At 45.6% G+C, this 24790-nt stretch overlaps 1 protein-coding gene across 1 annotated transcript in view; it reads left to right on the plus strand.

Annotated features, from left to right (window-relative positions):
- csmd3b (CUB and Sushi multiple domains 3b) overlaps nt 1-24790 on the plus strand; it is a gene marked incomplete at its 3' end in the record, with an annotated part of 385413 nt that overhangs the window by 265057 nt on the left and 95566 nt on the right. The window contains exons 32-34 of the mRNA XM_080837924.1: nt 19084-19197; nt 20349-20444; nt 22166-22369. Coding sequence (XP_080694050.1) covers nt 19084-19197; nt 20349-20444; nt 22166-22369 — 414 coding nt within the window. The remainder of the gene's footprint in view (nt 1-19083; nt 19198-20348; nt 20445-22165; nt 22370-24790) is intronic.

Here is a 24790-nt window from a genome sequence, read left to right on the forward strand (position 1 = left end):
TTCCCTTTGACCCCCCACCCCCCAACCACCCTCGTCCCGCCCCTCCGTTCACAGAGGCCTGCCCGCTATTGACCAAGGTAAAGACTTCAGTGGCGTACCCTCTCTCCTGAAGCATTAATTTGTGCCTGTGGATTTAGAGCTGGAAAGAAATGAAGTGCTCACTTGTAACTTAGCAACAAGCTGGGGATTTTTTTCCCTTTCTCCTCACCTCGCACTTGAAAACTTGAAAACCTCTGAGTGTAGAAGAGCCCTAAGGTAGGGTGCAGCAATAATTCAGGGCAACAAATAGTTTTTATCTTATTCCCTCACTAATGTCACCACTAACCATCCAAGGGGTTTGGAAGACCTGGGAAAATGGGTTTGATTAAGACACTTGTCAGCGCTAGCATGGGCCACCCATGTCTGAAATACACAGTGAATGCCACTGCATGACCAAAAAAAGGTCAGTAAGAAGGAGCGTACGTTTGCAATTTGACTGCAATAAAACAGCTCACTTGATAAAGCGTTATTGGGAGTGGCAATGTGCAGACTCTCTTGCATAAGATTGGATTGACTATACTTTTGTCCGTGCTCTAGCTTAATGTGTGCTCCACCTTCTGATACAGGGCTTTTTTGTGTGTATTCATTTGTGGTATGAACAATGGAAGTGGAGATTTGCCGCTAGACGTAGCTACTACGCTTTCGAGAAACAGTCATGAGTAGGTCGGTGTTTCGGCCATAGATGCGTCCCACCACAGTGGTTCAGCAGGGACCTTCATCGTTATTTGGGATACACACCTCAGGGTAGTATCATCGTGCATTGTAACTGACTTGAGCGTTTGTTACTTCCCTCCTTTCATCCTCCCCCTCCTCCTCCTCCTCCTCCTCCTCCTCCTCCTCCTCTGTGTCCAGACAGTAGGGCTAATGGAGAGCGCTGAGTGAAGGGATTACGTATCCAGCGCAGATCCCAAACTCTATCCCCACGACACAGTCCTGTCACTCTTGTACAGTTAGCCGCGCGCCGAGACCCTGAGATATCCCATTAAAAAGGGGGCGGCATTTGCTCTCTAAAGCCCTGACAAGGAAAGTCAGGCTGTTTTGAAAACTATTCGCTCAAAGGGGATTTAGGGGAGTAGGGGCAGGAGGGGTGGGGGCTGCAACAATCCCCCACACACACACACCCACCTTCCCCTTATCCCCCGCATAGCTTCCCCAACCCAATTCTCCCATGAAGAACACATTCAGCATTGCACACACACACACACACACACACACACACACTTTTCCCTTACCCGCCGCATAGTTACCCCAACCCAATTCTCCCATGAAGAACTAATTTAGCATTGCAGTGCCATTGCTTGCTTTGGCAGCTTAACCATCTTCTCAGGGACGGCTGTTGGGTATTAGTCTTTAGCCACCATTAGCCAGTCTTTAGCCACCTCTCCCAAAAGAAGAGCCTGAGACAACATCAAGCTCAGTTAAGTCTCTTTCAGCATCAGTTACATCACACTAATTGCACAGTAGTGAAGTACGATTCACTCAAGTATATGAGGCAGGAATCACATTGAGATATGATACAGCCCTAGAAAGAAAGGATAGGTGTGTTTTCCTGATTTTTTTTTTATGGCTGTCGAATTAAATAAAGAAAGAATACTTCAACCTTGCTTGTGGCAGACATGAAGCATCCATACCACTGCAGAGGATTATTTTTTCTTGGGGAGCGAACATGTATCGGTGTGGGATCAATACTGACAAAAATAGATTTGAAAGAGCACTATGTGGTAGAGAACTGAAGGGGAGCCACGGTTCAGTAATTTCATCGAATTTCCATCACAGGTAATGGGTTTCATGGATATAAACATAAACAATAATATTAGCTGGCTTTGTTGGGGTGCTACATTTTCTGCCATTAGCTTTCTTTGACCCCAGACAATATCAGTATTAGCAGCGCTCCCTGCCTTTCCACAGCCAGCATGCTCACACACTCACATGCCCACACACATACAGACAGCTACTGTACTCACAAACACACACTAACTCACACACACACATACAAACACACACACACACACACACACATACACACACAAATCAAACCAATGAAAGAGAGAGAGAGAGAGAAAGAGAGAGAGAGAGAGAAGTTGGTATGAGCTCGCAATTCTAAACTCATTTAAGGGCGTACAGAAACACGGTGAACCTTATGCATAAGTGATGGAGTGATGGAGTGGTCTCAAGTAATCAGGCTTCGTTCAGGATGTTCTCACTGTTCTTACACTATATTATGCTATCTGTGTGTGTCCGTGTGAGCGTGTGTGTGTGTGTGTGTGTGTGTGTGTGTGTGTGTGTGTGTGTGTGTGTGTGTGTGATAGAGAGTGCACTGGGAAAAGCTAACACATTACCATGCACCTGAACCTGCTATTGCACAGTCTGCATTTCCAAGCTGTGATTAAGAGCTTAAAGTGTCTCATGGAACAAAGCCTTGGCAGCAACCGGTCTACTCCCCCCCAAAAAAGGAATACATTTTGCTCCCGGTGCCGACCACTTCAGGATATCGGAAATCCATTTTCTAATCCGTCTGGTGCGCTTTCTATTTCAAATTTGTTGAACCGAAATCCTTATCTTATTGTACATTTCGATATAGCTATGAATTATGACTTTTAAGGCCCTCGCAAGTATTTATTTTTTTTTTTTAGGATGTTGTTAATATTTCTGCGAAACAAGTCAAGCACCAAGACTTAGCTAAATATACACTGTGTGGTTTGGTGGTTGAAGCATCTCAGGTAACTTAGGATCAGCTATTTAGGCTACAGACAGTGTAACCTTCAATGGGGCCATGAGGGGGGGGGGGGGGGGGGTTCTGCCATGACACTTCATACTACAAAGCCCATGCTTTCCTATGAAAGTCGTTTACTATTTCATCAGACAAGCACTTTCCTAAAAACTGTAAACCGCCTTGGCCAAAACCCGGCGTAGCTCTAATCTGCCAGTCATTGCCAGGTTTTTTTATTTAGTCTGGAATTCACTTATTTATGTTGAACTCACTGTTTCTTTACAGTTGAACTTTGCCTTCATTGAATAACTTTGCCTTCATTCTGCCATGTCTATTCCAGTGGCTGCAATCGTTGGATGTCTGCCGTTAAAATTTCCCTGAGCACTTTTGGTAGTTGATATTTTGTACAGTTGTTGCTTACTTGTGTTAAATATTCATTAGAAAATTATGTGGGTTTTTTTTGTGAGTGACTTTGGGAAGATTTCCAATAAGAATGTTAAAACGTGTCTAGAGCAAGACAAGTTACTACATCAATCAGCAGTATTTAACCTGTTAAGTTTGGAAAGTGAAAAGCAGAAGCATTAATTGAGGAATGGTTCACTGATGAATGTGACATTGACACATAATAGCTTTCTATTTGCAAGCGGTGTGTTTGTTTTCCCCTCAGTCAACCAGGCTCGATGAGACATCTTTAGCATGCTATGTGGAATCCTGCTCTGACGTTGGCCTTCACTTGTAAGACCTCGTTCTGAGTTTACAAGTATACCATATTCATTTAAGATTCTCTGCATTCTATGCATCAGCATGTAGATTTTAAGTCATTTTAGGCCATTTTAATTCAGGTACGAATGGTCCAAGTTATCATGCAGAGTCGATTTGAGCTAGACTCACGGTACAGCCAGCGGTTGTGACGGGACAGCTAATGCCAGTGAAATGCCCATCTATCCACAGCACAGCAGTGGCTGCCGCTTTTGAGTGAGAGTAGCGAGACCTGGGATTGAGATCTCAGTCGGCGAGCACAAACCAAGCACTGACATGTACTGTAGTCACACATAGGAGCGGAGTGGAGCCACTCACTCTGCCACCAAAGTCAGTACAAATCTGCCCCAATCCCTCAGCCCCTCTCTACCCCACCCCACCGCTCTACCCTCCCACGACTGGGAGCACTTTCTCTGCCTACCAGGTAGACCCCCACCACCACCCACACACACATGCTCTCTTTCTCCGGCTGTCTCCCACATGCCATTCATACATTCATTTCCCCGGGATCTGGAGACGCTGTTCAAAAATGCACTGCTCTGCAGCCGTTTTTTAATGTTTCATTATTCTGTCACAAAGAATGATAGCAGCAATATTTCAGACAATGACAGGTTTGGTCGAGGAGATGAATTATTCAGTACACCCCACCACCGGCACCACCACCCCCTCCTCAACACGCACCCCACATCCATCCAACCCCCCCCCCCCCCCCCCCACACACACACACACACACACACACTTTCTACTCCTTGGCCTGGGGCACACTCCAAGAGTGCATGGAGTCCAAAAAACTTGGAGCTGATAAAAGAAAAAAGGGCATGCCTCTGTGGAAAGGAAAAAAAAAACGGAAAAGTTTAATTACCTCTGACTGTTTAATATTGCACAAAAGCTACAAACAAACAGACAGTAAATTGCAATTACTCAAGCTGTTTGTATACAGTGTGTGCATGTGTGTGTGTGTGTGTGTGTGTGTGTGTGTGTGTTTGTGCGTGTGTGTGTGTGTGTGTGTGTGCGTGTGTGTGTGTGTGTGCGTGTGTGTGTGTGTGTGTGTGTGTGTATGAGAGTGTGTGCTCTCTCACTTTGCTGGAGGCTCTGGGTGTTTTTCAGTGTGCCAAGCACATATGTGCAAAAGCCAACTTTGCAAGCTCTAAAACAATAAACATCATTGTGCTAAAACTCTCTTCAGCATTTCACAAAGAGGTGGGGTCTGTGTGTGGGTGTGTGTGATGTGTTAAAGTCACGTACTGAACTCTCCAATCTTTTGTTGTTGTTTTGCTGCTCTGGTGTGTTAATTAGCTGTTGCAGTTCCTCGCTGTACACAAGGGCCACGTTGAACATTTAATCAAGCCCCGGACACTGATTGCTTAATTCATTACTTTAAACGTACTGTATGTAATCTCCATCTGTTTATCAGCAGCAGTCAGTCGGGGTTGTTTGCCGGAAAAGTTTCTGCCCAAGGATCCATTACCTTGTGCTTTTGAATGTCAGTGGGTTTTCATTAGTGAAGCCGCCAGTGTCTAAGAGTAAAGATAAGTGCCTTTTCTACACCTTTAAGCCTGTTTGGAGACCATGCATCTTAAATACGATGAGACCGCAGGGTGCCATCATTGTGTAGTATTGTTTTATCGCACCTCTAATGCCAATATTTTGCATGCACAGGGGAGACATATGAACAACCGTTGATGGTCACACATGACAGGAAAGTGTATTTTTTCATCAAAGCACCTTCATTATGCACATCTGACAGCTCTTCTCTCACACCACAGCATGCTTCTGTCAGTCCTCTTCTAACTCTCTTTTAACATCTCAATGCTTTGACTGTGTGTAGTATGAAGCATGGAGCATAGAGTGTTCCTTTGTCCTCTGTGTTGTCACACAGGAATACATCTCAGTGATTGGAGCCTAGCTTCTCAGTACTGTGTGCAAAAGATATGATGAGGCATTTTGGCCTGAGACTGTAGTCACTCAGCCCCCGAGTCTTCCTCCCACTCCTCCTCTTCGGGCCCTGGCTAGTGAGCTCGATGTATTACCTCTGTGGCCTCAACCAGACAGCAGGCCCAGAGGATACAGATTAGCATTACCCAGGCTTATTTGTTATGCATTATTCCAGCCATAGCCTATCATCGACGGGGAGGGAGTTTTTAATGAACATTTATTGACTCCCAGCGTATTCTTGCTAGGCAAAGGGGTTGAGTGTGAGGATACAGTGTGCGTCTGGTCTCTTGCTCTAGCCTTGCGGTAACCATGGAAATGACACTCACCCGCCCTGAGGTTAAAAAAAAAAAAAATGAGGAGCGAACTTTTCCGCAAAGCCAAAGGAGTCACGAAGTGCGGCAGACGTAGGGCAAATGAAAAATTATCTGTGGGATTGATTCTCACGGGTATTTTTTCTTCTCTAGATCTGTCCATCTCTTGACATGTATAGTCCTGACAGGACTATACTGTCTCTCTCTCCTAAAGACAGACCTTCATCCGTCGCTAGTTCCAAGCTTGGCAGGTTGAGCTGCGATCTGCGCCGTCAAACCCACATTGTCATCCGACTGGAGAGAAAATGTCTCCCGAATATCCTCTTGAGCCTCCCTTTCACAACATGCCAGGTCAATTGCTGCTGTTTAGCGTGACTGCCTGGCCTCTTATGCCGGTGTCCCTTTTGCTATTGTTTACAGTAAGAATGTAAACATGGCAGGGCTGGATGATGTGTTCGCTTCCACACGCCTTCATGGTTGGCATAAATGCTTGGAAATGGGTTTTACACAGAGGGGAAGATAGCTTGTGGCTATTGCAGTAAGGCAGGGAGATAAATTCAATGTTTGTAGCCTGCTCTGGCTTTAGTAGTCACCTCTGACCTTCAGAAAGGAACCACCATGCTTCACCCACATGATGCCCAAGGTTGGCTGAGTCTTTGATAGCACGCAGCCCTGTTTAGCCCAGGTCTGTCCTCCTCTTCATCCTCATCCTCCTCTTCCTCCTCCTCCTCCGCCGGCTCACATAAGCAGAGGGGACACAGGGGGCACTGCATGGCAAGCTCCAGGTCAAGTTTCACATCAACGCCAACATCCACCCAAGGCTAGAGTAAGAGAGCAAGAGCGAGCACACACACACACACACAAAAACACAGACAGACACGGACCGAGCTCATATTTGTCAAGCTAAGCTCAGGGTCTTTTCTGCCTAGTCGGGTTCTAGTCAACCAGAAGACCTCAAAGTGATTTACCCCACGGCAAAGATTCTAGTTACAGCTGCAATCAAAGAATGAATAGGGAAACGATTTGATTTGATTTGAATAGCTGTGCACTTCACTGCAGTTTCCTAAAGAGTGTGAGCTACCAAGAGCAGGGATATAGACCGACAGTCATACCGACATAGGAATCATGCTTGCCATCGTTCTTATTTCAGCATGCCGGTTTTATTGTTTTACGTTTGCATTTCATCGTATGCTATTTTAAAAATCAGGCCAGGTTAAAGCCAGTTTAAAGGTCAGACCTCGCAGCACAAATGTAAAGGTTGTGATATGCCTTTACAATGCAAAACAATTCAATCATGCCCTCCGACCAGCACACTGTTAAATCACAAACCTGCAGGCCTGCGCCCACATTTCAACACGCCATTTGACCCTAACTGCTTTGCCTCTCATCCATGGAGTCCACTGGCACCCTAAATGACAACAGAGCGACTGGAACACACAGAGTGGATCACTCACCATAAGTCTAGATGCTTACATGACCAAAACAGGGCCGGATGAGTGTTTTGTCCTTGGGCTGGTTAGGACAGAGTTCATTCGTACGGCTTAGCTGGGATGAGAGGGAGGATACTGGTGAGGAGAGTGTGTGTGTGTGTGTGTGTGTGTGTGTGTGTGTGTGGGCATGTGTGTGTGTGTGGACGGTCGTGTTTGCAGAGCTGCAGGGAACAAGAGGATCATGATCTCCCACAGACAGGAGAGGCAACAATGGCGCCAGTTGGAGCTCTTCTCTACGAAAAAGGGAGGTGAAGAGCTGTTGACACACCGCCCGTTGCAGAGCACTTGACTCAGAGACAGAGAGAGAGACAGAGAGAGAGACAGAGGGGGAGAGGGAGAGAGAGAGAGAGAGAGAACCCCCCCCCCCCCCCCCCCCCCCTGGACAGTAGACTAACACAGGGGGTGGGAGTGATGGGTTAATCCGTACTCTTCCAAATCCCACAGATGGGCTGAATGGTAATGAGAGGATGAGGGCGGGTAGAACCAGAGACTCCTCAAACAGTCAGTCGCCCTGGTCCCTGTGCAGTACCCCCCTCTCTGAGCGCTGTGCAACACACACCCTGGTCCCTGTGCAGTTCTTTCCTCTCTGAGCGCTGTGCAACACACACCCTGGTCCCTGTGCAGTACCATCCTCTCTGAGCGCTGTGCAACACACACCCTGGTCCCTGTGCAGTACCATCCTCTCTGAGCACTGTGCAACACACACCCTGGTCCCTGTGCAGTACTCTCCTCTCTGAGCGCTGTGCAACACACACCCTGGTCCCTGTGCAGTACTCTCCTCTCTGAGCGCTGTGCAACACACACCCTGGTCCCTGTGCAGTACCATCCTCTGTGAGCGCTGTGCAACACACACCCTGGTCCCTGTTCAGTACTCTCCTCTCCCAGCACTGTGCAACACACACCCTGCTCACTGTGCATTACCCACCTCTCCCAGCTCTGTGCAACACACACCCTGGTCCCTGTGCAGTACCCCCCTATCTGAGCGCTGTGCAATACACACCCTGGTCCCAATGCAGTACTCTCCACTCCCATCGCTGCGCAACACATTAATCATGACTACACTTTAATGCAGGCTGCTACACACACTCACAAACACACACTCTCTCTCTCTCTTTCTTTTTCATGTAACCACATCTCTGCATCTCACGTTTGGTCTCTCTCTCTCTCTCTTTCACTCCCTCTTTCTTCTCTTTCGGTTTCTCTATCCCTATGTTTCATCCTCCAGTGTCCCAAATCTTCATATGTGTACACAGAGCTGGATGTCACTCTCTTCAGGGCACATACATGTCCTTCACTCTTCGTCTTGATCTTGTATTCTCCTTATCGCTCCCTCCTTCTCTCTCTTTCTCTCTGCCTCTTTCTCCCTCTCTTTATCTCTCTTTCTCTCTGCCTCTGTCTCTCTCCATCCCTCCCTCCCTCCCTTTCTTCCCTCTTCATCCATGCTTACTAGATTCCTCTGACCCCACCATGTGGTGAGAGCAGAGCACGCATTTCTCACACCCTGACACGCACACACATACACACACATACACACACACACACACACATACATGCACACGCATACACGCGCGCACACACACACACACACACACACACACACACACACACACACACACAATCTGAACTGGCACAGCACGGCACGTAATATAAACAAAAAATGACATTTCCTCTGCGCTCATAACTGCTGGACCATGGCACCCTGGCGATATATGACAAGATGTGATTTATGCCTGGAGGGAACCACATGTGACATATGGCGGAGATGCAACCATTAATTATTTAAACTCAAATAGAGACCTGTGGCCTTAAGGCCGTGTCAGTTACACAACTGAACATGTGGCATTATCTTTGTGGATGCTTCCTGTAGTGTGAAATCTGCATGCGCACACAAGGCAAATGTCAGATTCCGCCAGGGCTGGATAGAGAGGAGGATTTCTTGTCATTTGCACTGTTTGATGCCCACTAATTGCTGAAGATATAATGGTGCATATTACAAAACAGAAACAGTCGATGTCACTGCAGGTTAACCATACGTATTGGTTCCATTTGAAAAAAAAAAAAACCTTGAGCAGATGCTATATTTCTCTGGCCTTTGACCCGAGAGTATGTTCCTGTTATCTTTGGAGAAAACAAATTGAATAGTTATAATTATTATTGGAGTAGGTGTCGAAGTGTTTTTTTCCTCCTCTTCTATGCGGCGTCCTCTTTGCAGTAGATAAGCGAGAGCCTCCCTGAGACCAGTAATTAGGACAGCCATTATATTGGCAGAGAGGGAAATGGACAGAGATGACTGTTTTCCATTTGGCAGTCTGACTCAGAGAGAGAGTGTATCAGGTGCACACATTAAAACTTCTCTCTCTCTCAATCTCTCTCTCTCTCTGTCACTCACTCACTCACACACTCTCTCTCTCTCTTTTCATTTCACTCCTTTCTTCTTCTTTCCTCTGGGGCTAAGAATTCAACAAGCCCCTTAGCAAAAAAAATTGAAAAAAGAATACCCAATGCAAAGAGAGGTAGGGGATTGCTGTGTGGATGCCCAGCGTGGGAATGGGTGGGATTGATGTGGTAGGCAATTGTCCAGACATACCCTGCTGGGTCCGGACCCCGTCTGTGGAAAGCCCCTGGGAAGGGGGGAGGTGTGGAATCTCATCCCCGGTAGCCCTGGTTACCCAGAAGGCACAGGTCTTGACCTAGGCGAGATCCTCGCCTCTGTGTGCCCGCTCCAGCTCCATCCCCTCCCGAGGGCACCTCGTGTTCACGCTCCAGCGAGAGAACAAAGCGATGAGGCCTGGATCCGCTGACTCTCTGGGGAGGAGATCAAATGAGAGTTTGTGCCTAGAACATTCCCCAGTGTGTGTGTGTGCATATGTGTGTGTGTGTGTGTGTGTGTGTGTGCGCGTGTGTGTGTGTGTGAGCCTGGCTCATGTCTACTGGAGGCTCAATTCCCATCGCCCTGTGTCCAGCAGATTTCAGTAGCCAGCCGGTCACACCTGCGTGCGCTGGAAGCCGAAGCCAAGGCCATTTCCATAGAAACGGCTCAACGAGGACAGTGTGGCTTCACCTGAATGTCAACACAGCAACAGTATTAAAGGAGGAACGTGACAGTTGAGCTTTCAGAGCTCTATTCCTCTCTCACTCTTTAACACTGGAGTGGTGATTACAGACAAGCAAAGGTTTTCACATCCAACCTACATTTCACAAACGTTATTACCAGGGTGCGATTTGTCCAAAAACCAGAGGGGGGGATGTTTTTTTTTTTTTTTTATTATGAAAAAAAAACAAGCAATACATAGGCCTAATTCTCTTCAAGCAATACATAGGCCTAATTCTCTTCATATACATGCATCATATATGTCTATGATATGATAATCGCTGCTCAGTTCTTGTGCTCCCTCTCATTCACCTTGAAATACTGAAACCGAAACTGAAACTTTGAAACTGAAACGCAACTGTTTTGGACAGAACTTGCTAATTCAGTGAACAAATATTTTCATATTCATTGTACGAATTCTGAGAATGCCGACAGTTCGGGTAAGGTGAACGTTAGTGCCAGCGATGTAAGCAAGTGTAAGAAAACGCTGTCACAACTTGTCTGTTTTTTCATTGGTTTTTTTAATAATTGAGGGTTATCCCCCCCATGTATGAAATTCATCCAGCTGAGGTGGGGATGTAAAAACCAGAGGGGGGGTAAATCCCCCCCATCCCCCCCGGCAAATCGCACCCTGGTTATTACAATAAATATAACTTGTATGAAAAGATAGAACTCTATCTAATCTGCCACTTCTTCACTCCTAAATACTCATACATTCCTCTGTAATTTATATGTATTCCTGTGCTGGTCATCTCAAAATGTCATAACCATAAATATGGGAAAGAACATGTGGTTGTAGAATAGTCGTTTGGATTTTGTCTCTCTCTCCTTCTATATTTTAGTTTATGGTTGCCTGTTCTCTCCTACTGCACTGTCAATCTCTCTTACCTCTTTTTATCTTGTGTTCTTTCACTCTGTCACTCCCCTTCTCTCTCAGTCTGTCAGTCTCTCTCACTGTTCTTTCATATTCTTTCACTCTGTCAGGCTATCTCTCCAACTCAGTCCCTCTGTCTTCCTCTTCTCTCTCTTCTCTCTCTCCATCTCCCCCTCCTCCTTCTTGCCCTCACTTTCTCTCTTTCACTATCTCTCTCGGCATGTTCTTTAAAGCTGTTGAAGGATGCCACCCTTCCCTGTGTGCTGTGTGCTCTGCCTATCTAGCGTGCGTGCGCCTGACATCAGCCCTTATCATGTGACAGGTTCACCCTCACTGAGTGTTTGGCTTCTGGAGATATTAACCATTGCGGAGGGAAAGAGAGAGAGAGAGCGAGCGGGAGAGTTAGGGGTAAACAAACAGACCGTCTCACCGCACACTCACACTTTATTCTCACAAAGAAACCGAGAGAGAGATGCCAGTCCAAATATGCTGAGATTTTGCCCCCAGGTGAGACGCCAGGAGACAGGTGTTTTTTCTCTGGGGCCCCACATAGACCAGACCTGTGTTGTAGAGAAGCTCAGTTTGCACCAGGCTGTGGGGCTGTTCATATGGTTTTGGGGTCGCTGTACGTGCACGGCCTCCCATGAATGTCGTACATCTTCAGTGGACCCAATCAATAGTCCACTTCTCATTTCTCCTTATTTCCATGACGACTGCATATGCTCTGCTCAGACCCTGCTGCTTCTGAGCTCTTTAAAATGGCACAGCAGCCTGAAGAGGATTGTAATGGTGAAGCTTACACTATATATTTAAAAACCACACTTACAGCCTATACACGCTAATTCACTTAGATGTTTGTCCGCAGAAAGTAAGGATTGAGAAGAATTCCGTTTTATAAGTAACTAGTGCAGTGCCCGTAGGAATTATGCATTCTGTAGTGTTAGCAGACGTAGGTGTAGCTGTTGGGTAGTGTAATAGCTTTTTTTTTATATTTGCACTCCACATAGGTACAGGTTACACTGAAGTATTATTGAGATGCATGTTTCCTTTTCAATAATAAATGTTTTAATGTTGTATAGCCTTTTTGGAGATATACCAACAAATAAAGTTTGAGATTATGTAGTGGATGCAGTTGAATATAGATGTCAAAGTTGCTGTCTAAACTATAAACTAAATGTCATAAAGAAAGAAATTATTTAAAATGAAGTTATGGTTGAAATAGGATCACTTCTTTATTGTAAGGGTAAGTGTGGGTAAGAATGGTCATGCAGTTGGACTCAAATGTAGGTTCATTTTATTGAATGCATGTACTGTAGGCTACTGTATGACTTTGATGATGCTAGCTTTGACAGCCCACTCTCAGACAGATCGTAAGCTAATAATGTCCTTACAATGGTAACACAGTTGGAGGATAACATGACGACGTGGCCCAACATAATTTACAGCGAGATTTGCGCGTATTTTCGTGGACTCCATAGCAACAGATGGGAAAGCAATGGACAATCTGAAAGCCTCCGAGGCTTATCAATATAAGCTACCATTAATAGCGGTGTAGTACTCCACTCTTGCGTTGTGATTTGATTGGCACCCAGCCGTTTATTCATACACTCTGACAGGTTTAATGAACACAGAGCAAAGGCGATCACACACAGTATCTTCGGAATGACAGCCTCTCCCAGCCAGGGCAAATGCAGACTGAGGTTTATAATATTGCAATAATGAGAAAACAAAATACACACGAATTACAACATATACATCGGACACTAATACATCGGAAACCTCTCTCATTGCGTCAGTAGATGAATGAACGCATTGTCAGTGGTCTAGGCTCTAGGCTAACCACACGACTGTTCTATGACTATAACATCATTCACGTCGCGCGGGTCCGCCCCGTTGTAAGTCAAATAAGTGCAGAAATGTACTGTAAAAATACGCTATACTAATAAACAATATGAATATTTTGATGGATTACTATTCCCTGTCTGTTAGATGACTGTACAACTCAAGACATTACTTTGAAACTTAATATAAAGAAGCTTATATAAACGAATAGATAAAATCAATCACTGTCTTAAGATTACCTGAGCAAAAGTCTGGATCTGTTCACCAAGAAGAATTTGAATGCGGACCTCCTTATGGTATCCAACGCTATTCTGAACTTTGAGTGAAGGCAGGATAGTTTTAATACCTAATATTGTTTGTGACGTAATTTGTGACGTCATTTCGGTGCTACGGGAAACGATAGCCCATTAGTGCCTACGGGAAACGGTAAAATACAAATATCTCGCAAACTATGAATTCAAAAATCTTCAAAATCAAGGATGCACAGGTTCATGACATGCGTAAGCTACATGGGAAATCTCATAACTAACCTAACTACCGTCAGGGAGATACGCCCTAGACTGAAAGACACACAGAGATTCCTGGATTTATAGATAGATGTAGTGTAGTTTGTTCTAGATGTTATACGGTGATATAGGTGCTTTGCATGCCACTCTCAGAGTTTAGAGGGGTTTGAGAGGCTGGCATCTAAGCAGTCAGCCCCTTACGTATCGTTCACATTTGCCAATCATATCTTCCACTAACCCGCAATTCACTGTAATGAGGAATAAACTTAATGGCAGTGCTGACTTGGACCTCCACTGCAGAAGTCATCTGCATCAATCCTTTATCTTCCTCACTGGCAGCGAGAGGCCGGGGGCCCAGGGCGTAAGGAGTACACACAGCCATGCCCAGGCAGGCAGGCAGGCAGGCAGACGGAAGGGATGGAGGCCGCCTTCTGCCATTCCAGCATACACTGCACATTAAGCAGGCAGCAGGCTCCTGCTGCAGTGAGCAATGACGTCATCAACACACACCGACACACATACACACACACTCACTGTCCATACACACACAGACACACTTCTCCCTCCCACAGCTGGCTCCTCATTCATCTTGGTGAGCTGTCACAAAGGTGTAGGGCAAGGTGTGTGTGTGTGTGTGTGTGTGTGTGTGTGTGTGTGTGTGTGTGTGTGTGTGTGTGTGTGTGTGTGTGTGTGTGTGTGTGTGTGTGTGTGTGTGTGTGTGTGTCTGTGTGTGTGTGTGTGTGTGTGTGTGTGTGTGTGTGTGTGTGTGTGTGTGTGTGTGTGTGTGTGTGTGTGTGTGTGTGTGTGTGTGTATTCCTGCGTCCGTTTCTGCCTGATCAGGATAAAGCAGCAGTCACATGTGACTACAGCTTGCTGCTACGAAACAGAGACAGCCAGCAGGAACTCTTTTTAGGAAGGAGAAAAAATTGCTCAATCTCGCCCCCCTCCTTTTCCATCTCTTTCCCGCAAAATGTTTCCTCACACCCGCAACCCACCGAAAAGGGCCTGAATTAATCTATGGCCTCATTTCCATATAACTCAGTAAGCATCTGTCAAAACGCGTTAAGTGTGAGAGGCACACAGGAGAGGGCAATCTCGCGTGGAGCTGCATCTCTCTCTTTCTCTCCTTCTCTCTTTCTCTATTCCTCTCTCTCCCTCCCTCTCTCTCTGTATTTCTCTCTCTCTCTCTCGATCTCTCTCTACCTCTCCCTCTCTCTCTCTCTATTCCTCTATCTTTCCCTCTCTCTCTCTCCCTCTCTTTCTCTATTCCTATCTCTCTTCCTCTCTCTCTCTCCCTCCACCTCTACCTCTCTCTCTCTCTCTCTCCCTCTCTCTTTCTCTATTCCTCTCTCTCCCTCCCTCTCTCTCTGTATTTCTCTCTCTCTCCATCTCTCTCTACCTCTCCCTCTCTCTCTCTATTCCTCTCTCTTTCCCTCTCTCTCCCTCTCTCTCTCTCTCCCTCTCTTTCTCTATTCCTCTTTCTCTTCCTCTCTCTCTTTCCCTCCACCTCTCCCTCTCTCTCTCTCTCTCTCTCTCTCTCTCTCTCTTTCTCTTTCTCACTCTCTCTCTCTCTTGGCAGAGAAGAGGAGTCGGCCCATGTTGCTTTCACGCCTGCCTGTTTGCTTGCTTGCTTGCTGAGGCAGGTGTTTGCCCCCCTGTGAGGGAGTCGAGGCAGCCATGGAGAAAGAGAAAGAGAGGGAGAGAGAGTGAGGGAGAGAGGAATAGAGAGAGAGAGGGAGAGAGAGAGAAAGAGAGAGCCAAAGAGAGAGAGAGAGAGAAAGAAAGAAAGAGAGAAGGAGAGCTGTGGCTGTGTTGTTGGCGTGAGATTTCTGTTTTTTTTTCTCTGAATCTCTATCTCTCCACTCATGAAGGCGAGGCCACGAGCCACATTTCCTCACTGCATGTGAACTCACTCCGGAGGGTTTTTCTCCCCTTTTTTGCAATGTTGGTGTGTGTGTGTGTGTGTGTGTGTGTGTGTGTGTGTGTGTGTGTGTGTTGGTTTTTGTGGGATGGGGGGTAAAAGAGAGAGTGTGTATGACTTAAAGTGTGTAGGTATCTGAATAAGCAAAGGCTGCTAGCGTCTGTGCCTGTGTACTTTATATTGGTTTTCTTGTATTGTGTGTGTGTGTTTGTATGTGTATGCCTGTGTGTGTGTGTGTGTGTGTGTGTGTGTGTGGGTGTGGGTGTGGGTATGTCGAAGCTGCTCATGTACAGTCATTGCCTTGATCTTTGGCAGCTTAGGTCATGTGCATAGAATGTGTGTGCGAGGCCTGCAAATCTGTGGTCTCTCTTAAAAAAGGGCCAAACACTTCGCAAAGTACTGCTCCACATCAGCCATAATTGGTAGCCTCTTCATCTGGAAGCGCAGGTGTCACCTTTACCCGTAATGCACAATATGGACTAGAACTCTGAATGCAATTTAATACTTCCTTTTAGCCAAATTTGGATTTTGCCATGATATGTACTAATTATCAAATCCAAATAAAGAACTAAACTGTGTGTGTGTGTGTGTGTGTGTGTGTGTGTGTGTGTGTGTGTGTGTGTGTGTGTGTGTGTGTGTGTGTGTGTGTGTGTGTGTGTGTGTGTGTGTGTGTGTGTGTGTGTGTGTGTGTGTGTGTGTGTGTGTGTGTGTGTGTGTGTGTGTGTGTGTGTGTGTTTGTGATGGGCCTTTGTGTATATGAAAAAGAAATATGTAGAATACGTTGTGTATACGCTGTGTATACGTTATGTATACGTCAGCATGTGTGTATGTGTGTTTGCTGCTATAGGAACTGAGGCCTATGTACGTATGTTTACACAGGTATGCTATAAAATGAAACGCGTCACACTTGCACTCCCCCGTGTCCTTGAAATGTCCTGACTTCAAATGCACGCCTATTGGCAAAGTGAGCCCTACAAAAGAAACAGATATACCTTTGAAAGAGGGGGAGAAAAGAAGGATGACGCCACAGTGCAGGCTAATGCACGTGGACACAGGAAATCAGCGTTCGGTGGTTTTCCGAGTGGCTGTGGCTGTGCCAGAGATAAAAGGCCTGTGAATGAAACAAGGATTTCTCCTGCCAGACAACATGAGGGGCGCGCTTGGCCAAACAAAAGCACGTAGCAATCAAAGCGATGAAGAGAATATATGGTGTAGCATCCATCACATCCTTCACTCCCACTGTCAGCTCGCCAGGCCATCCTCTAAAAAAGTGCAGTACCCTTGGTGGCTAAGTTGACTGTTGCTTGCTCTTACTAGTTGTGATCTTTTTCAAAGTTTAATGTATGCAGCCAGCCGGAGCGCTGTTGCCGTCAGCCGCATGATAGGTTGGAACTTGATTTTTGCCAAACACGGCTCAGGCAAAGGGAGCGTTGCAAATCCCCTTGCCCTTTTCCCTCCAGATTTTTTCTTTTTGGGGGGTGGGGGCGGGGATTGTAAGAGCACACTGGCATTTTCACATTGCCTACAGTGTCACCGCCCCAAAAAGTGTTACTCTGGAGCCTGTGACAGAGGTAAAACACTGCCAGGAATGGAATGTCATTCTGCTCACGGAAGCACACAGAACCTTTTTTTTCTGTGACTCATAGACACATAGATAGCGGACTTCTGAACAAACGGGCAGTAATGAGTTGAGCTGTGTCTGGGATTGTTTCTCTTTCTCCAGCTGGCTCAACAAATATCTGAGAGGAGCAACAGTTTGCTTCTGTATGAAGCTCGTGTACTCACGTTTTGTTTTCTGTCATTTTCAATGCATATTCTGAAATGTATTTACAAGAACATTTCACGCCCTTGAATAAAGCATCCAGGTGCACCTTTGTTAACTTCATCCCAAATGCGCCTTCACGTTCGGACATCTGGGGGAGGAAAAATAAAGTGTGAGCTCATCCTTAGATACCACTGTAGAGCAGCAGTCATATTTGTGCACAGACTGCTTCAGGGACTCCACCGCCTCAGTTCAGTTCAAAGCCTCCTGCAGGGGTCTAATATATTTTCTCTTTTTCTGACACTAATAAGCATTTGATTAAATCTGATTAAAATGCATTCACAGTGCTCAATTGACTTCACTCCTCTGAGTCAATAGCCTTTTTCACATCCAGGAAGAGCTCTAATTGCAACCCAAACACAAGGGAAGGCAGGCTTCCCGCCCCGTGGTCCCATCTGCCCAAAATGCTGATGGTAAGGGATGCATGTTTTGCTTGTGGCCCTTAAGCCTGACAGCCCCTGGTGAGCTGTGTTGGTACAGTAGTGCGTTGCGTCATGTTTGATTTTTTTTGCGTTTGCGAAGCGCGTGCGTACGTGCCGCTGTGTTAATTGCACACCTTTCGGCCGAGGACAGCGTGTAGCGTAATTTTTTCTCCTCAATTAGGACGTAGTGACACTAAGCATATGTAGCCCTCCGTCGCGCCTGCAGCACCGTGTCATGTCATTAGCATCCCTTACACATTCCTGATCGCCGTGCAGCTTGGTCTAGAATACGGTCAGCAGACAGGGCCTCCCGTGGCAGGAGCTCATCCTTATTGGGTCAAACAAAACACCGCCACCAGACACAGACTTTTGTCACGTGTGTTAAGATCATCATTGACCAGCAGCATTCATGCATTGGAAAAAAAAACTTTGCCTATAGGCTAGAATTTTAGCATCGGTTTCCATGGAAACAAGAAAGAATACCAAATGGGTCAGGCAGTTCAGATATCCATGACTTTCCTTTCCTCCCTCTCTCTCTGTCTAAACTTTTTTTGCTTCTTCTTTTTCTTCTCTTTTTTTTTGTCGATAGATAAACTACTTCCAGCTCAGTCATCCAGGGCAAAGAATGTTTGTAATGCTAATTAGCAGCATAGTAATGACTGTCTTCGATTTTAAAATGACACGATCAAAGCTCTGGATGGCAAATGAGGCTGTGTGCGTCTGTGCATGAGACAGTACAGTAGGATACAAGCCCAGTGTGTATCCGCCGCCCTCAGAAAAAGAGACAGCAAAAGAAGTGAACGAGAGAGGGAGATCGAGAGAGAGAGAGAGAGCCAGAGACGGCTGCTTTTCAGTGAGGTGGCCAATTAAATGATTTTAAATAAACATACAGTCTCATTGCCTTGGGGAGTCCTTTTGTGCACTTTCTTAAGCGCACTGATCTAATGAAGAATAATGATGTACTCGTGTAACGCTATTAGCACATTAGAAAGGCGCATTTCCATGCACGCTGCGCAGTAGCAGAATTAAAGAGGGCAGCGGTTTACAAAACATCAAGTCCACCAGGACATGTTTTCTGTTTTAGTTTTTTCTCCATTCGGGGAGCTCTAAACCCAGCCACCCCCGACCACCTCTGGGAAATAAGTGATGCCACAAGTGCCTCTGAGCAGTAAGATGTCACTGGCGCTCCCGTTGAGCTGTTGTCTCCAATGCTGGATGGAGTCAGCACTTTGTTTTTCCTGCCTGGAAGCTTGCACCTCCCGTGTGAGATCTTAATAATTAATGCTGTTTTCCACACTTTTTCTCACTCTCTTTCTTTCTTTTTTCTTCTGCGTTTGTCTCTCTTGTCTCTCTTGTTGCAGTCTTGTTTGGACAGTTTGTGTTGTTCCAGACCTCCCTCAATGACGTGGTGGACATCTTTGATGGACCCACTCAGCAGTCGCCCCTGCTCTCCTCACTGTCTGGCTCACACTCAGGTAAACGCATACATACACACATACACACACAATCACAAACATACAGTTTTCCACACACATTTATTCACTCACACACACGTGCACACACATGCTCGCACACATATACACACATACACACATACAGACATACTTTAAATCACACACACTCTCAAATACTGACATACAAGACCAGGACAAACCGGTTACAATTTTCTGTCATGCAGAATTCACTCCAGAAACCCTGAGGCTCCTAAGCTCCGTAGCTAGCAGTCATAAGTAGCCTCCCCTCCATTAACCCTCAATGCAGCCAATCCAAACTCAGTGAGAGACATTACAGCATAAATCCATGTCTGTTACACATACTGTATCTGCAGTCACAGACATTGACATTTTAGTGTACCTCAGCCTCTACTTATCTTCTTTCATATAGCTTTTAGAGCCTGGAAGCAGTCCACCTTCATACTTACTGTAATAACAGCTTTTTGGCGAAAAAGCTCTGACCTGTACTTCAAGAAGGAGGCACTTTTGTTGACCTCCCTCAAATACAACATAATTCGCCTCGTTGATGGACTGGACAGATGAACAACATGTCCACAATTTCTTCAAACTATTTTGGTTTATGAAGGCTCCCAGAATGTTTTAGAGAGATGCTGCAATAACAGTGATGTGTGTGTGTGTGAGAGAGGGAAAGAGAGAAATAGCAGGGAAATGACACCCTTCCCAAAGTGCACCTCATAATCAGGAGCGCTCTTAGCCAAGCCGGGAGGGGTGGGGGGGGTGAGAACGAGTGCCTGATGAAAAGCTGTTAGCAAGAGAGATTGAGAGGAGCGGAGAGGGGGCTGAAAAGGGGTCGGCAAGCGATCAATAGAGGACGGACGGCCCTTATCAAAGCCCCTACCCTCGCACTTCTTCATATCCTGTGCAAACGCAACACTTGATTGAATTTGCCTGTGAAAAGGCTAAAGAGACAAATAAAGCGCGTGGAGTGTGAGAGATCAAAGCCACGGGTACTCGTCCAGCAGAGACCAACGTTTGTGATCCACTTAGTGCTTTGGGCAGTATGAGAAGAGAAGTGCCCGAGAAAGGAAAACATTACAAGCATCACATCATCCATGAGATACAATGACGTAATGCATCTCTGACTTTCTTTCTTTGTGTTTTTCCTGGTCTAGGGGAGTCTCTTCCTTTGAGCACAGGTAACCAGATCACTGTCAAGTTCACCACCGTTGGCCCGGAGACTGCCAAAGGATTTCACTTTGTTTACCAAGGTATTCCTGTGAATTACTAACCGTCCCTATCACATGTTAACAATTATAGGCAGGCATTTAACTCAAATTTTGGAACAACACTGAAACGGAAACTCTTTCTGGTATGGTACACAATTAATTATTGTTCAGTTGATCACTCTGTTGGGCAATGTAAGCACCAGTATCTCCTTCATCTTGGAAAGTCGTGCCTAAGAAATCTAAGTAAGAATTCTGCCATGATGCCTCTTAGACATAATGGTAGCAATTCACTGTTCTCAAAATATATCTGCTTTTGCTGTCATTGCCATTATTATGTACTCTGTCTGACACTTGCTCTATTAAAATTGGGTTTTGGGGGACAGGATTTCAGAAGGGTTCTATATTTAAAAAGATGCAAAAAAATACTGTCAATAAACCAATTACTGTAATGAAACAGTTCAAAAGATAGAGATGAGCAGTTAAATGGGTTCTGAATGTCATAGACATTATTAATAGCAAACTCTGTCTAGTTCTCCTCTAGTCTTCAAGCCCCCACCCCAGAGCTTTGGTAGAGCTTTTTTTTGTCAGCTATCTGTTGACGATGCTTACCGGCTGAAAACCCGTCAGCTCAGCACTATCCGACGCATGATGTTGTTCTGCTCAGCAAATGTTTCAAATATCCAGGGAAATGTTTTTTTTTTTTTTTGGAGAAAATAAATAAGTAAAAAAAGAAATGATCAAGTTTCTTATAACTCTGCAAAAGAGAGAGAGAGAGAGTGAGAGAAAAGAAAAAAACTTGAGTTTTGCAAGTTTTCCTCTCTAAATCTCCTCAAAGCAGTCCATCGGGACCATCCAGGCCGGAAGTGTCAACGTCCCACGGCATAGCGCTGTTTTGGAAATGTGCCAAATCCCCCCTCAACTCCATCGTCTCCATCCGCCAGCTGGGTTGAGTTGCATATGCAAAGCTCCTAAACATCAGCATCCTGGTGCCTCTGCCTGATTTATGTGTCTATACCCAAAAGACTAGAGGCCAGTTATAAGCCTTACCAGCGATGTTGCCATTGTGTAGTGTGGAGGAGGGATCTGGCTGCCATTTTGTACAGCTCTCCCTGTTAAACGCACCGACTCTGATGGAGAGAGAGAGAGTGAGAGCGCCATGACATTCATGTGTTTGGTTTTGAATGTGCCTCACGTCCCTCAAGATTGCACACCGCAATCTCAGCGCTGGCCCCCGCGTGATCTTCCATTTTCAACGACTGAAAGCCACTAAGCTGATCAAGCTCATCTTGTCCTCCCACTTAGACGCACATTTACTCCATTTCAGGAAACTCTCTCTCTTTCTCTCTCTGAACAGTCGTCATGCCAAGAAATCTTTGAACATGGAAGTTGTACCCAGCCAAGCCTAGGCTGGGGTGAATTATACTCATGCAGCAAGACTAAGGAGTCTTTTTTTCAAGGCTCTCCTGTCAGCTTAGCCAAATTAAATGAGCTCAAATAGTGGTCGTGGAAATGCTCAAATTAAAAGCGGGTCCCTGGCTTATGGGTGCCTCACAGCAACCAACATTTAGGGAACGAGGATGTTGGCAGTCACACATTTTGGCTTGTAGACCAGTGTTGCTTTCAAGCATTTACAGTTTCTTTCTAGATTTGTTTTTGTATTTATTCATTTTGAATGTGTGCATGTGTGTGTATGTCTGTGTGTGGTGGGGTTGTTGCGAGATGTCGGATTTTAAACAACCTTGTCGTTCAAACTTTGTCCGCAGCGGTGCCACGGACGAGTGCCACCCAGTGCAGCTCGGTGCCCGAGCCACGCTTTGGCAAGCGCATCGGGAACGACTTTGCCGTAGGTGCGTCCGTGACATTTGAATGCAACCCAGGCTACACCCTCCACGGTTCCTCAGCCATCCGGTGTGAAGCGGTGCCCGAGGCCCTAGCACAGTGGAATGACTCCTTACCCACATGTGTCGGTAAGCTACACATTATCATTTGTATTGCACACGTTGTATTGTAAATATTGTAAATTGAACATACAGTACCAGTCAAAAGTTTGGACACACCCTCTCATTTTTTGAGAAGTTTCTTCTTTACTTTTATTATTTTCTACATGGTAGATAACTTTTTTTTGTTGAGTACATCATTCCATATGTGTTCTTTCGTAGTTTAAATGTCTTCAGTATTAATCTACAATGTAGAAAATATTAAAAGAAAAAACTTTTCCAAATAATTCAAAGTGTGTCCAAACTTATGACTGGTACTGTATGTGGTAAAATTGTTGAAACTAGGGAGGACATTTTAGAAGCATTTCGTTTTATATTTTTAAATTCCCTTTACATCCTGACAGCAATCAATAATTCAATAAAAAAAAAAAAAATCTGTTCAGGCAGTCACAGGCCGGGAATAAGTCTGTCTAATCATTTCATTCGGACTGAGTGCACACAGAATAGACAAGTAATCAAAAGGGGAAAAAAAAGAGTAATAATGAAATCAAATCAAAAAACCCAAAATTATACATGATACATAAAATGATACATCATCCTCATCAATGTGTATGGATACCATTTTGTGAAGCCTGCTGAATGACGAGGGTGTGAACAGAGCCTTGATGAATATAGGGCTAGGTTCTCCAGCAGAGTATCCATGCCACTGTTGCTGAGATTAGCAATGATGGAGGAGACCCGCAAATATTCAAGGGCTGTGTACCAAAAGGCCTCCATGGTTAGCAAACAAAAACTCAGTGACCCAAACTTACAAGCAATGGGTAACATGAGCTACCCCCTCCTCTCAGTCTGTTTGACAGTTGACTGACCACATAGGTCTGTGGGCGGCATAGGATGTAAAGACGAAGGGGTCCAGAAGCCAAGCTTGACATTTCAGTAAAAAGCACCCACCACAGCTACAGGAAGCCAGGCAGTTGTTGGTTTGTAGTGTGGCAGCTAGCATAACAAGCTATAATCTAGCTTGCAGCATCAACAGGTCGAGAGGTAACAATGTTGACATCTGACGGAGTTGAAGGACCTTGAAAGTGACGCCAGGGTTGCTGTAATTCTGTAATTGCCCTAATTATTGGTTTTGTTTTATTTAAGGGAATTTGTTAATTGTTATTTTTTTGAAAGGTCACAGGCAGGAAACACACAGATATAGGAGGAAGTCATGACTCAATGGGAGGTCGGGATATCAGGGTAGACTTCATAGAGACATTCACATGATGCTAAAGGTGATGATGCTAAAGGAACACAGGGATCAATCAACACAAGACACAAACTAAATTATGGACATTACACATACCTCCACTACACACAAAAGGGTGACATAACCCCGAACATCATTTCATTAGTCTGTACAACAGTCCAACAGCCAATGCATGCTGGGAACACCCCAAGCACGCGGCATGCTCCGCTGCGGTAGCACCCCTGCATGGGCTGAGCAGCCGTTCTCTGGGCACCCTGCCATGATGGCTGTGGGGGTGGCCTGAAGGGGCTTCATTGTGCTGTCAAAAATTTAAAAAATATGAATACGGGGTACCAACGGGGTGTAGAGGTGGAGATCAGTGGCATTGGCACTCAGATTCTCTCCCTTATTTCGGCGGCCAACCTGCTTGTCCCTGGCATCGTCAGCGAAAGATATATGGGCTGAACCAGTGCTACAGAGCTCTTTCTATGGCCGGCCAATTGGACAGCTTTTCTGGCTGGAGGTCAGTGGGGACCTGCAGCGCCCTGCCTTCCAGGCCGGGGGCAACCTGGACCCCCAGCTCCCTGCCGAGATGCTTCAGACGCCGCTGGGTCAGCTCCTGGGTGCATGAGCCCCAGAGAAGTCGGCAGCTGGTCTCAAGCTCCCTGGCATGGCTGGGTCCGCCAGCAGCTCCTGGCAGGACCGCACCCCACTGGAATCAGCCCCAGCGGTGTGCTGTGAAAAAGGGATACATAACCCAAACATTAATGACTTAGTCCACACAACAGTCGATTGTCCAATGCATGCTGTGAACACCCCCGGCAATCCACAGTATTTGTGTTTTATCTCTCTGGCTTTGAACAGGAGGTTTTGGAGATGTGGTAACTTATATCTGTGATTTTGTGGGAATGAGAATGAGACGTGAATGATACATGAGGTAGCTCCAGCAGTAGTCTGGCAGTGTGCATTTATGTGTTTTGGAAAAGGGGCTTTGGAGAGAGCCCTGATAGAAGGGGCTGAGAATTTTTTTGTTGTATACTTTCCAAATACTCTTGCTGGTTTCTCTAATGTTGCCTACCCTAGTTTCAAGTTGCCATAAATAACTGTTTAGCAGCAGTAAATGTAATGCAACATTGTTACATTTCTGTAAAGTACTGTTTAGCAGCAGTAAATATAATGCAACATTGTTACATTTCTGTAAAGTACTGTTAAGCCGCATT

This window comes from Sprattus sprattus (genome assembly GCF_963457725.1).
Source record: "Sprattus sprattus genome assembly, chromosome: 4".
NCBI classification, from domain to species: domain Eukaryota; kingdom Metazoa; phylum Chordata; class Actinopteri; order Clupeiformes; family Clupeidae; genus Sprattus; species Sprattus sprattus.